The sequence below is a fragment of the Trichoplusia ni genome, chromosome 4 (assembly GCF_003590095.1).
Source record: "Trichoplusia ni isolate ovarian cell line Hi5 chromosome 4, tn1, whole genome shotgun sequence".
In the NCBI taxonomy this organism is placed as follows: domain Eukaryota; kingdom Metazoa; phylum Arthropoda; class Insecta; order Lepidoptera; family Noctuidae; genus Trichoplusia; species Trichoplusia ni.
The window spans coordinates 9,535,055-9,548,903 of record NC_039481.1 but is presented as its reverse complement, the minus strand read 5'-3'; the positions used below and the strand labels follow the sequence as shown (position 1 = coordinate 9,548,903).

General features: G+C 40.1%; 1 protein-coding gene, 2 long non-coding RNA genes and 1 pseudogene across 3 annotated transcripts; 1 reads left to right on the top strand and 3 right to left on the bottom strand.

Moving 5' to 3' along the window:
• The first annotated feature begins 3 nt into the window (after positions 1-3).
• LOC113492957 lies at positions 4-3,768 on the top strand. Its single transcript, XR_003400537.1, has 2 exons — positions 4-75; positions 449-3,768. It is a non-coding gene; the product is annotated as an uncharacterized LOC113492957 (long non-coding RNA).
• Positions 3,769-4,203: 435 nt separating this feature from the next.
• LOC113492959 lies at positions 4,204-5,829 on the bottom strand. Its single transcript, XR_003400538.1, has 2 exons — positions 5,755-5,829; positions 4,204-5,371 (listed from the first exon to the last, which is right to left on the bottom strand). It is a non-coding gene; the product is annotated as an uncharacterized LOC113492959 (long non-coding RNA).
• Positions 5,830-6,089: 260 nt separating this feature from the next.
• LOC113493051 (PAX3- and PAX7-binding protein 1-like) lies at positions 6,090-11,810 on the bottom strand. The gene is made up of 10 exons (XM_026870833.1): positions 11,773-11,810; positions 11,384-11,573; positions 10,685-10,808; positions 8,568-8,759; positions 8,130-8,305; positions 7,845-7,909; positions 7,521-7,702; positions 6,930-7,113; positions 6,227-6,360; positions 6,090-6,094 (listed from the first exon to the last, which is right to left on the bottom strand). Exons 1-10 carry the CDS (start codon positions 11,808-11,810, stop codon positions 6,090-6,092), a joined length of 1,290 nt encoding a protein of 429 aa, XP_026726634.1.
• Positions 11,811-11,926: 116 nt separating this feature from the next.
• Positions 11,927-12,051, bottom strand: LOC113493599 (annotated as a pseudogene).
• Between the last annotated feature and the right edge of the window lie 1,798 nt (positions 12,052-13,849).

Sequence of the window (13,849 nt, the reverse complement as noted above, 5' to 3'; positions counted from 1 at the left end):
GCCCCGGCCCCGCCCCCGCCGCGCTGCTGCGCTCCGGGGGACACTCCATCAACACCGAGCCCAGCGGGGAGATCGGTCAGGACACGACATCATACCATCATCATCTACTAACTACTTCATTGCAGAAGTTTTAGCTGTGATTTTAGTTAATGTATTAAGTGATAACATAATGTAACAGTTCTACATTTCATTTTCTGACTCATCCCCACCTGGGCCAGTCACAATTTTGAGGTCTTGATAATGCGTCTCAAACTTTCCTTCATCTCAGCATTCACTACTCCTTTTTTCTTATTTCAAGTTCTTGACGAAAAGATGACACTATGTAATATCATAACTCTCATTTAATTACATTATAAATAGTACATACGTTTATCTACTTTGAAATATACCTAACAAATAACTTACTTTAAATTCATCATCTAACTTAAGAATACCTATTCTCCCGCAGGTGTAGCAGCCCTGCCAGTCCAGCCGCAGCCCTCAGACGCGTCCCACCACATCGACTTATGAACGCGCCCCGGCCGCGGTCCCCCTCGCCGGCCCGACTCTGTCGCAAGAGGTCATGTCGCACGCCCGGTACTACCCACCCTTACTTAACTGCTAAATGTAGTAGGCATTGCGGCTTTATTTGAATACGACTTCTTAACAATGGTTTGTAACAGGTTTGTGAAAAGCTTCTGTTATATCCTGTTACAAACTAGACGACTAGAGAATTAAACAGTTTATAATATCGGGAATTTCACCAGCCTGATTTAAGAGCTGTTGTTTGAGTTCATGCGCTTATTCAGAGGTACATCGTCCTTTTTTCCCATTTTGGTCCTCCTAGCAACTATGTGTACGTGGCGTGCGATACCTCAATGTTATCGAATTAGATGTCGAATTTCAATTATTCAACATTAGTACTGTTGATTTGCTTCTTACTGTGTTATAACTTTGAATAGGCAGAGTTGCACCGATAAACTTTATTTAAAGCTGAAAAGAACGATACACTTTTATACAATTGACTGAAGAACAAAACTACGGAGATAGCTCTTATCAGTGAATTTAGAAAACTTTGAGATGTTAGAACTAAACTAAACAGCTCCAATATATTTAACTTACTTTCCGTGGTGCGACTCTTTGTGCTAATATTGATTATAATTTATGTTCACCACTCCGCAATAATTTGTTAAAAGATATGATATAAAAGTATTAAAAAGTCCTAAGTCAAAGATCAAAGATATATCTTACAAACTTTAAATTTTGATCTATAATATCTTTAAAAAATGTACAGAAGTATCATGATATATCAAGTAAAGAGAACCGATATAATCGCTATAAGAAACAATGCACTTTTAAACATGTTTTCAGATCAAGAATTAAGAAACTTAGGACTTTTCAGGTAATATGGTCAATTTAAATTCGTTACGGAGTACACTTAATATAAGTATTACATTGGGCAGGAATAACGCTGTCTGCATGGTCATGTGTCCAATACAATATGTCTTATATTCCAATTTCGGTCAAGCAAGAATGGACTTTATGCCTGTCTGCAGTTGGTACAGGTTTTATTACAGCGCTGTTCTATGCCTGATTACAATACCATCTTAACGGCAAAAACTTCAATTGCCTGTGTAAAAAGTTTATAGAAGGAATATTAAACTTAAAACGAATGGAAGTACATATTTTTGTCAATCACTAACGAATACTTCCATTGTATGTAGACACCTCTCATATATAAATAAAATAAACTTAATATAATGACTTTATTTAAACTGTTATCATGATTGTTTTCTACTTTAAAAGTGCCTGATAGCAAAGATCGATCAGAACTTATATTAAATAATATTTATAATCAAGAAAACTAAATTAACAATGGTGCAATAACTACTCTGAGTATGATCCAGTCCATATTAGTCCATCAGACTTAGGCCCTACAATGTTATTTAACTATTTGAAATCATTGTAGATAGAGTCAGTTAGTTTTTAATGTTATGTCAGAAAGGTAGCTATACAGCCAAGTAGACGAGTAACATACTTACAAGCTCCCGGCCCCTAATTCTGCTATTTACAATGGCCGATGCAAGAATGGCAATTGGATTATATTTGACGCTATTCATATTCTCATAAGTAATTTAGCAACATAATATTTGGAAATTCATTGTATTAACCGTGAGTGTTCCGCCCCGAACTGAATGTCCGATTATTGTGCTGGAAAAATACTTACGAGAATACGAAAATTTGTCATTTAAATCCAATTTCCATTTATTCATCAGCCATTGTAAATAGTACCCCCCCCCCCTAAATGGAATTTCTGAAATGTATTTAAATGACACTTGAAAGTCACGTGACTAGTCGAAACTCGAAAGTATCATTTTCATACATTTGACCGTTGCTTGTGAAGTTGTCGCTTGTCTACGGTTTTGGTTTCGATTCAGCCCTGAAATTTTAATTTTAAATCAGACCTTCTTCATGTTATTAAAAACGTATGAGATTTATTTATTTGTACCAAAATATCACATAAATGTTTGTTTAGACAGTCATTAATTTTCTATAGTAAAAATTATATTATAAAGCTCATAATTGCTTATTAACTTAACGAGTAAAATCGTTTTTAATACTTTGCTGTGTTATAAAAATTGGCCAGTGAAATAAAACTAGGCACTGTAAAACATGATGATGCAGATCACAATCATATACCTCTCTCTTGTTTTTAAATGTATTACGTTTAACACTAATCATCTTAAAAGGCTTTTTTGCACTTCCGGTCGAACTATAATAATAAATAATAATAATTCCATGATGGGTTGTGAGTCAAAACACTTGCAAATAAACCTTTATGAATCACATTAGTGTACATGTTATAAAAATTATTATGTATTATAAGATAAATAATGTAGTAATTTTATAAATAAGTAAACGTTTAAATTATAGTGGTTAATTACGTTAGAATGTTTCTTTTTTACAATTCGTTATATATTAACACGCGCTCCTTAGTTCTAAATTGAACTGCGTCTGGGAATATGTTTTTGTTTTTACTATGTTGACATGCTCCTATTACATAGCTCTGCTTACTTGACTGAAGGAGGTGTATTGTTCTACATTTTAGTTCAGAACTAAGGAGTCATCTCACTAATCTGTATAAAAGAGATCACCCTGTATATAGGATCAGTTGGACTGTAGGTGACGGCGACTTCGCTTTATGCCATAACACTGTGACTACCGACTAACACTTTATTTTAATTTGTTGAATCATGCTTAAACCGCTACATAACACTTAATGTTGACTCCGTACTTTTGACAGACGGAAAATTTTGAGCTTGCAACACCATTGAAAAACTAATACAAGAATTACAGTCTGTGTGAATGTAGCGTAATTAAGTTAGATATAAACAAGCTATCCTAAATAGTTTTATATTTTAGCGTTTTCTAAATTATCTGATCAATTAGTTACTTAATATATTCCTAGATTTTTTTTATGTTAGATTGAAAGTATGATATATGGACAAACGTTTAGGTAAATACCAACGAAGCTTCAAAATGTATTAAGCTTGTCCAAATTTAAATCGAGTCTTTGATCAGCTGTTTATTTGCTTCCTAAAAGGATAGCTTGTTCAACTTTTATTATTAAAATGTTAATGCTTTATTTACTTGTGATATATTTGTATGTTAAGAACGGTAGGTCGGGAAAGAGAACTTGAATAAGTTGTGTATGTAATGCTGAATTTGTGGTCAGTGGCCGCGAAACTGATTCGCAAGTTTAGAAATAAAGCCAAAGGAAATATGAAACTTGTTTTATTTTGTACTTAGTTTCTACATAAGAGAATCCCATCAAAATGAAAATCATTTTAAACAATTTAATAATAAATAAAAAATCAGGTATGAGTATAGAAGAACACGTTTTTGTGCGTTATTTTTCAGTTTTCTGTATAAAAATAAGCTAATAAAAATATATACTTCTATTCAATCTTTTTCGGCTATTTTTGTAATGTCGTTAGAGCAAAGCCTAAAAGATTTTTTTAAGTATGTTACCACTATTAAGACTAGTATTAGTGATCTGGGCTCTTGAATACCATAGTCTCTGCCTGGCATTGCATTTGCCTGAGTAATTAAAGTCGACACTCAATCTTCTTCATAGCTACGGGTGGGTGAAAAGTGCCACTTAGTACCCAGCCTTGAATAAATGGTTTTTGATTTAATTTGTTAAGAAATAAAACCCAGTAATAAAGTTCATACCATTTATTTCTCACTCTTGTTCTGACCCCTTCGTATTATTTACATTAAATACTCGCATCATTCACAATGATCGTGCTGCACCAGCCATCACAACTTGTAAATTACGTTTAACTATATTTAAATGTAAACCGCGCCTTTAGTGGCCACACCACCGCCTCTAATTCGTTTTGTATACCACATGTATAATTTTACACTAGAACACTTGTATGTCAGCTATTAAAAAGGTGATTTAGACGGTCGCGGTGCCAGCAACATGCATGTTGCAATAAATTTCAAAGATGATTTTTTTTCGGTTAATTCTAAATTGACAATAAGATCGGTCCACGCGAAAAAGCAAAGCTTTTTAAATATCGCATTTTTTAAAATATCGTTTATGAATTTTCCAATTTATAGTCAATATTATAGTTTTTATTAGCTAGAAATAAAATTTTGGTTCAAATAATGATCTGTAATTGATAGTAGAGCTCCACAGATCTGCAAATTATTGAAACTCGCACGATATTTCTGGCATCGTCTTAATCCTGAATTCAGAAGTGGTTCTCACACAAAGGCGCCATCTATTATATCGTTGGTAAGACCAATCGCTTAAACCTAACACAGCAACAAAAGCTTCGAAGCTTTTTTACACATTTTATATACTAAGAAATGTGGACACAATTTGACAATCTAATGAAGAGACTACAATCTACATAGAAGACATTTCTGTTTTGTGAAAGAGAACATTGTAAGCTTGTTTTGAGAACCTTAAATATTTTTCATTTAATAAACATTTTCGTCACTATCCTAACATCACAACTCCTCGTTAAGTATCAAAATATTTGATATTCTTTCATTTGTTTTCATATGCAAGAATTGACCTATAACAGTTTGGCTATTCCACCGAACGTCATCAATGTGTGTCATTATTATAGACCTTCTAAGATTATAGCAAAAAATGTTTAATGTTTTTTGCGTGGTTCTTAATTTGTGTAAACTATCGCAGTATAACAAATGCCTTCACTCTAATATGATAATGGTTGTGTCTCCTGCTGTGTGTGTCGTCGTGTACTCAGCGCTGGCTGCTTGCGTGTGTGAAGTCGACGCGCCTTCACAACTCAAATGTCATTCAACCGCTCTCGCTTCCGCTATCACGGCTCTCGCTTGCTCTATAGCTTTTCTGTTTACAAAATGTATATTATAGTGTGTTATTGGAATTATCGATACATATTAAATCCAAGTTAGTCTGTTTAAATAAAATACAGCATAAACTAAAAGATATAAAAAGTAATAAGTTGCCTTTTCCCTACAGAATTATCTAATAAAATGGTTAGTCGTTAAAGGACTTTATAGAACAAAAATTACTCATATCTTATAGAACAAAACCCAAATGGAAAAATTACTAATGAATATATCTTTTGTAGCTTCTCTTTCCCTTCTTTCTTTAAGTTTCGTACTTAAACGAACGTTTTCGTTTGTTGGTATTTTGCTGTACAATAGAATATGATTCGTGTATACAGCCCAGTCGGCCAGTAGTTGTAGACATAGCCGCAGAGTACTCACAGATGCATGGGGTTGTCGGTGTGCAGCTGCGAGAGCGCGCGCGCGGCCAGCGCGGCCAGGCGCGGCAGCGCGGCGCGGCGCAGGCGGCCGGCGCGCGGCAGGCTCGCCGCCAGCGCCGCCGCCGCGCCCGCCGCCGCCGCGCCGCCCGCCGCGCCCGCGCCGCACGACAGCGTCTCTGTCGTAACAGACGAACACTACTACTGCGGAACTGAGCGGCCAGGAACAGAAGTAATGGCGAAGGCACAAAGCTTCAATTCACACAAAAGATATTTATGATTTTGAGACCCTCCACGTCAATATGACGATAATGCAAGACTCGTTGAAAAAAATATAAGTCATTCTCGTAACAAACGCGGAATACCACATAAATGTATCCTTGACAAACATTTTTATGATACAAATAATTAATATGTATATAATAAAAATATCACACATTTTTTCAACATAACACGAATATATGACAATGTTTTACCTATAAGTGACAGCACCAGCGGGTCTGCATTTAGCAGTTCGGGCGGGCCGGTGAGCGCCAGTGAGGCCCGCAACAGACGCACGCCAGAGCCCAAGCAGCGACGCCAGAACGCGCCGCCAGGACCTTCCATTACCCTGGGGGACAGATACAAATTAATAATCATTGTTTTACAGAAATAATTTATGATGTAGAATAATTATTCGGCCTCAACTAAAGTTACCAAACATCGGCTACGAAAGTTTTTTGAGCATATCCTTGGCGTGGCATAACAACATGGGAGCAAAATGGTAAATGTTTTGCTTTGCTTGCTATAGTGTAATGTGGTACATACTGCGGCGTGAGCGCGGGCAGGAAGACGTCGGCCGCGAGCGTGGCGGCGAGCCTGGCGCGCAGCGCGGCGGCCAGGCGGCGCAGCGCGGCGCGGGCGGCTTGCTATAGTGTGATGTGGTACATACTGCGGCGTGAGCGCGGGCAGGAAGACGTCGGCCGCGAGCGTGGCGGCGAGCCTGGCGCGCAGCGCGGCGGCCAGGCGGCGCAGCGCGGCGCGGGCGGCTTGCTATAGTGTGATGTGGTACATACTGCGGCGTGAGCGCGGGCAGGAAGACGTCGGCCGCGAGCGTGGCGGCGAGCCTGGCGCGCAGCGCGGCGGCCAGGCGGCGCAGCGCGGCGCGGGCGGCTTGCTATAGTGTGATGTGGTACATACTGCGGCGTGAGCGCGGGCAGGAAGACGTCGGCCGCGAGCGTGGCGGCGAGCCTGGCGCGCAGCGCGGCGGCCAGGCGGCGCAGCGCGGCGCGGGCGGCGGGCAGCGCGGCGGCGCGCAGCAGCAGCTGCCGCAGCCGCACGCACGCGCGCACGCACAGCGGGTCCCACGCCTGCTCCACCAGCTCTGCGGGCCGGGGGACGCACGCGTTATTGACTCGTATGTATACCGTATACCGTGTTAAAGAAAAAGAAACTTCAAATCAAAAATGTTATTAAACTTCCTTCAAATGGTAGCTCCGTGTAAAACTTCACCTTTCCTACCAGGATCTTGAAAATAAATATATTTTTTGAATAGGCTTGTATTTAAAAAACGTATTTATCTTCAATCTTATTGATTCTTTTAAAAAAACATCCTACGCTACGCATCCCTGGAGGAAAGTACAGGAGAACGTCAATTTCTATGCACGCATTACCAGATTACGCCCTTCCTCTCAAAAATCGCTCGCTCATGTCCGATAATCATTAATACTTAATAGTAAAGCCGCATCTGGACTAGACAATCTTACCGGTTGGACGGTTACTATTACAAACCTGTAAGCTTGGGCAGCACGACCCTGCTGACAAGCGTGGGCACGAGCATGAGGTCGGGGTCAGCGCGCACGCTGTCCTCGGTGACCTTAGGGGGCGTGTCCTCGACCTCGTCCTCTGAGCCCGACTCCGAGCCCGACGAGCCGCCGCCCGGCTGCTGGCCCACGCCGTACATCATCACACATCTGTACAAGAACAATATATCAACACTTTGAACAAGGTAAAACCACAGCAACGAAACTTTTAATAAAAAAAAATGTTTTTTTGCTATGGAAACTGCCTGAATTATTTAATAGAAAAGTAACAAAGGGTAATAATGTTGCTCACTTGTACCAATCCATTTTCTCGTAATCCTCATTGTCTTCGTCAGCGAGCGGGTTCCATAAAATGAGCTGTAGACAAGGATTATTCAGTTACTATAAGTATAATATTGGTACAAAAGATCTCTCGGTTAGTTAACCGACAAGTGTTATAGACCGCGCGGAACTAATCGACTGAGTTGGACAAAGAGGTAAGGGCTTCCGGATAAGTGCAGGGTAAATTACGGCGTCGTTCTGAGTTATGAAGATGAGCTGCCCTTCTCCTTTGCCCCTACCGCTAGGTATCTCATACCTGATGGCGGACGTAGGGCGCCAGCAGCTTGGGCAGGCAGTCGGCCACGTAGGCGTCGCTGTAGAGCAGGCGCGCGCGCGCCCGCCAGCGCGCCAGCCGCGCGCACACGCCGCGCACGCTGCGCCACGCCGGCAGCGCGTCCGCGAACACCTGCGCCGCGCCCGCCTGGATGCTCTCTGCGGGCACGGCCACGGTCAGGAACATGGAAATTTCTGGCAATTCGCACGAGCACGAGATACTTGCACCCGAGCGGCGCCTCATTGCTTTTCAATTTTTATTTAATTATTGCGAAGTCAAGCAACCAACACATCTGAATCATTTCCAAATACGTATTAAGCCATATCAATGGCCTACAAAGCCACCTGTACTCTGTCATCAGAGGCAAAGCACAAGGCGTTACATGAATGGTTATCAGATCACGACATAGGTACCCCATACCTCTCTCGTGGTTGTGCTGGTGCAGCTGCGTGGGCGGCAGGTCGTCGTCGTCCGAGTCCCCGTCCCGGTGCGGCAGCGCGGCCCCGGCGGCGGCGGCCGCGGCCTCCCGCACCAGGCGCCGCGCGCGACGCCGGCCCTCACGCTCGGCTGCACGACGCGTCTTTTCCTCACACTCCACGCCTTTCGCGCGACCTAATTATACACAAACATGACTCATTCAATACTAAGTCGTTTGAGGGGCAAGCTCATTCGGATACTTTGCGAACCGAGTTTTATCAGCATTGTATCTGACTCGATTACGAGGAGGATCTAGGGCAACAATAGCGTAGTTGACAGTGAGAAAATATTTTGAAGATTTCTATTTTTTATGGTAGCTTAATATTTGTAAATGTGAAAAAACGATCACATTGATTAAATAAATCATGATTATTTAATATTTTTGAGAAATAACATTCCAGAAATACTGTCATTAGTCACGTGACAAACGCCAATTTTCGCGCGCCAACGGCGCGTGCCGTCACTTGTTGCAACACAAAACAAACTTGACATTTGACAATATCCATTTTAAAAGATAATTTGTAAAAACTTGTTATCCACTCAACCAAACAGTTCTTTGTTTCGTGACGTAGCACGAGTCGCCATGACAGTTAGGCGTGTTTTTTAGCTATAATGTCAAATGGTTCATAAAAACATAAAATATAATATGTTACAGATTGAATTTTACTGAAATATTCATATTTCAGCTAAATTAGACCATAAGGCACACGATAAATTAGTTTTTCAAAATTAGTCAACTACCCTGTTCTGCTATTTACAATGGCCGATGAATGAATGGAAATTGGAATTAATATGTACTAATCTTGTACTAATCGTACTATTCTAAGCATCTTTTCAACACAATTGAACATTCAATATGGGCCTAAACACTCGCACACAGTCAATAAAATGAATATAATAGCAGCCATCGTAAATAGCAGAATCGGAGCCCTGGTCCCCGGACCACTTTCGATCTGGAACCGTCGCGCATCGTCAAACAGGCTATATGTTACAATTCATTACGAGTCGGCAACATCAGACATGCGGGGACTTTAAGGGCAGTCCTGGAGGTTTGTGATCATATATAGATAGATTATAAAAAATGGAATACCCAACTATTTTTTTGTCTATTTTCATGAAATGGATCAAGTCAATAGATAACAAATTCACCATTATCGCAGCAAGTTAATTAATAATGCTCACAATCCTTCTTAAATCGACTTCTGATAATTGAACTAAATTGTAAACATAACCTGAGATGCATTTTCTAATAATTCAACATAAAAAGAAATGCTATGAATATTGTTGTAAACAAATCATCTTTTTTATTCAACAATACTAGCAGGTAAACAAAAAATTACTTCAGCCTTTTTTAAATTGAATGCCAGATAATAAACACAGTGGCTAAACAATTTAGGATGACAATTAACAGTCACAAGCCGACGTAAAAAGGATTAAATACCTGATGTATTGTAACGACATTACCGAGAATTGCAAGTACTAATGAATGCAGATTACAGACAGGTTAATTATCACCTGAATGTGAAACAATTCCTTGAACACTTACAACATAAAATCTGTACGTCAAATTAGTTAAACTATAGTTTGACAAGGCAATTGACAGTCCGCGATTTTAAAGATTTGCATTTTTTTTAGACCCGATGAAACCGTCATACGCTTCTGTAGTAGGCGGTGTTTTAATCTATTTCCTAATACCGGGTATCGGAAAAAACATGAAGTAGTTCTACGAATTAATAAACTCGGATAAATAATGATTTCTTTGTCTTCACTTTTGTCGCATATTCTCGATGAACACGATTTTAGGCCTATTATAAATATAATATTACAATTGTATTAGAGAACGGCCATACTTTTGTATTCTTGACAATGGCAAGACACATAAGGATGATTTTTGTTCAAATAGCTGTAAGTAATGATTTTTCGAAAGATGACCGAGGTGCAAAAAGAGCAAAGGAATAAACACACAACAGCTTTTGGCTTGAGCCGGTGTCGGCTTTTCGCAGGAGGTATTTGATGATTTCTCATCTGGAAATAAGAGAAAGTGTATGTGTGTATGTTACCGGGCGGAGCGAGTACGTCTTGCGCCTGGTCGCGCAGGTCCGCGCGGCGCCGCTCGATGACGAACTCGCAGCGACGCTTGTGTAGAGCTAACGCTCGGGCCTCCAGCGCCTCCAGCTGCGGCATCTACATACAACGGGAATGCGTGATAAATAATTCATAGATATGTTTTTATATTGTAATAGCAGGGAGCTGTCTTTGAACTTCAAATGCAATGGATAAAGCCCCCATTTACTGGTGGAGCACGGGGAATAACTTAGCCCACATACTCAAATGAAATTTTACTAAGCTCGGGTGGCATCTTAAAATGAAGTACAAAAAATATTTATGCACCGAAAATGCAGTTTAAGTATCAGATTCGTTTTTCTTTTATCCTTATCAGAATACTGGTTATCATTTCACTAAATACGTTCTTATTCTCTCGCTACTTTGAGTAACAGCGACAGTTTGTGTTTATGTATCATTTATAAAAAGATCTACAAAACAGTCTTCAATGAGTACCAGCTCTGACCAAGACAAAACCCCCGAGTGCGTCGTGTCGCGTATGACAAGCATTTGTGCGATCCTCAAATGTCCTGAGTCTATGTGTCTTTGTGCACATGACTTGAATATTTGTGAAAAGCCCAACACGAAGGATTGCATTCCTCAATACGGAGGTCATTTTATTTAATAGTAACGAAAAAGTCTTTAACATCTATCACCTTTTCATCCAAGCACTCGATGAGGTCAGTGAGGTAGCCGCGTATGGCTTGCGCCCTCCGATACGCGGCGTCCAGCTCGCCGCAGCGCGCGGCCCGGCTCTCGCGGATCCGCGCCGCTGTCAACAACCTGTCACGGAGCTCAGCCTGAGTCTTCGAGGTCACGTCGCGTTCGATCTGAAGCTCTTCTAGACTGTTGGATTTAATTTTATATAGCTTAAAAGTTACTTCAGTAAAGCTTTTATGAAGATTTTACATCGATTAATACTATGAATTATTTTGTAAAATTATTTAATAGATAACTTTACATTGTTTACATTACATAGAGAATGTTAAAAAAATATCAAATTGTTAAACTGCTTTCTTTTTTCATTTAATAGAAAAAAACTAACGCGCTTAAATTTATTGACACAGATAAGTAAAACGACATTTTATGCCAATTTAACATTAATAAATATGATAAGTATGTATTATTTATATGTAAATGCACTAAAATATAGTTTTTTTATTAAAAATATTAAGACTATTCTATATAGGAAAGCAAAAAGCCAACGACACGCGGTATTCCCAGGCGGTCACCCATCCAAGTACTAATACTAACCGCGCCCGATGTTGCTTAACTTCGGTGATCGGACGAGAACCGGTGTATTCAACGTGGTATGGACGTTGGCAACAGTTCAATCGAAATTCACAGTACGTATAATACAAAAGCCAACGGTGGCTTCATATCTTGTAATATAATTATCTTTCTTTATCTTTGGACCTAAAAATATTTTTCTTTTATCTATTAAAAGAAAATTATATCATATATATATTATATTGCAATAACTTAACGTGCGCAGTTGATTTTAGAACTATTTTTAATGTTTATGAGTAGGTACCATCAGGCTGTCCAGACGCAATAACAAAATATTTTATTTTGATTACAAGTAATAACGACAAAACAGTCGACTTCATAGCATTAAAAAAACAATGAATTTCTTCGAAATGTTGTTAAAACGAATCACATTTCAAGGAATCGGCATACTTTGTAATTAAATAAGCCCATGTATTGGCACCCCGAAATGATAACATTATTAATACAAACAATACCTGCTTGTTAACAATTAACACTATGTAATTTACTAATGACTCCTAATCCCATAATAAATCCTTTTCCGGAATGTAACAATAGGCTGAGCGCTAATGATCGTCAAGAGCGGATTTAGGACCTTTTACCCCCACCAAAAAGTATTGTAGCCAGGATTATAAATTAAGGGACAGTCCAGAAATTTGTCATTGTCTATACGACTTCTACACCATTAAGACCTAAATAATCGCCTGGTATAGATTCCTAATAAAAAAAATAAGACGCTGTGAGTAAAAGTTTGAAACTGATCAGTGATAAAAAAGAAGTGAATATGGAAGAGGTAGCTTTCAACTACATTATCGTGGCTCGACAGCTAGTCACAAAAAGCAGCTACAAACAAGCATTCGAGATGTACTTGTATGCCTTCAACAGACAACCGCGCATCAAGAAACGGTTCGAGACCGAGTTCAGGGCGGTGCTCTCCAGGATGAACGAGAGCTTAGCGGCCGACGACAACAAGGCAGACATATTCGCCAACTTCGAACAGGCCATCAAAATATTCCCCGGAAACGTCGACATACTCAACGACATAGGACGGTACCTCTACAGATACGGGTACTTCTCTGAAGCGTTGTGCCACTTCGAGAAAGCTCTGAATATCGACAACAGCTTCGTAAGCATCGAGAAGAATTTGAACAATGCCAAAAGCTTTTTGTTCCCCAGAAGTCGGTTCCGGGTTATAAATGACAAAATACGCAATGACGCGTATAGAAGAGCTATTAGAACCAGTGTGAATCCCGCTACGGACAGCGTACTGGATATAGATGGCGGCACTGGACTACTGGCGCTGTACGCTAACGAGTGCGACCCCGTCGTGATCACAGCCTGCGAGTCATCCACCACCATGGCAAGGCTAGCAGAATGCGTGATGGAAGAAAATAACGCTCAGGCAGTAGTGATAGTAAACAAACCTTCGGTAATACTGAAACATACAGACATCTATGGGTCTCGGTCTGTGCTGCTGACTGACATGATTGACGCTGGCCTCTTCGGAGAGTACATCCTGCAGTCCCTGTGCCACGCCTGGGAAAACCTGCTGCACAGAGAGAGCCGAGTCATACCGGGCAGAGCTGAATACTTCGTCGCAGGCGTTCAATGCGATGAACTTAATAAGAAATTCAAACTCAATCGAGACACGAAAGCCATTTTGAATATTGGGCACTTGGAAGTTCACACTGCAACTTATTTTGGTGAAACATATTACAGCGACGATGTAGGCTTGTTTAAAAACCTGAAGTACATATCTGAACCTCAGCCACTTTTCACAATAGACTTCAATGATCACTTCGATGTGCACGATAAATTATACTCACAGGACGCTTACACTGCGGATCTGACCG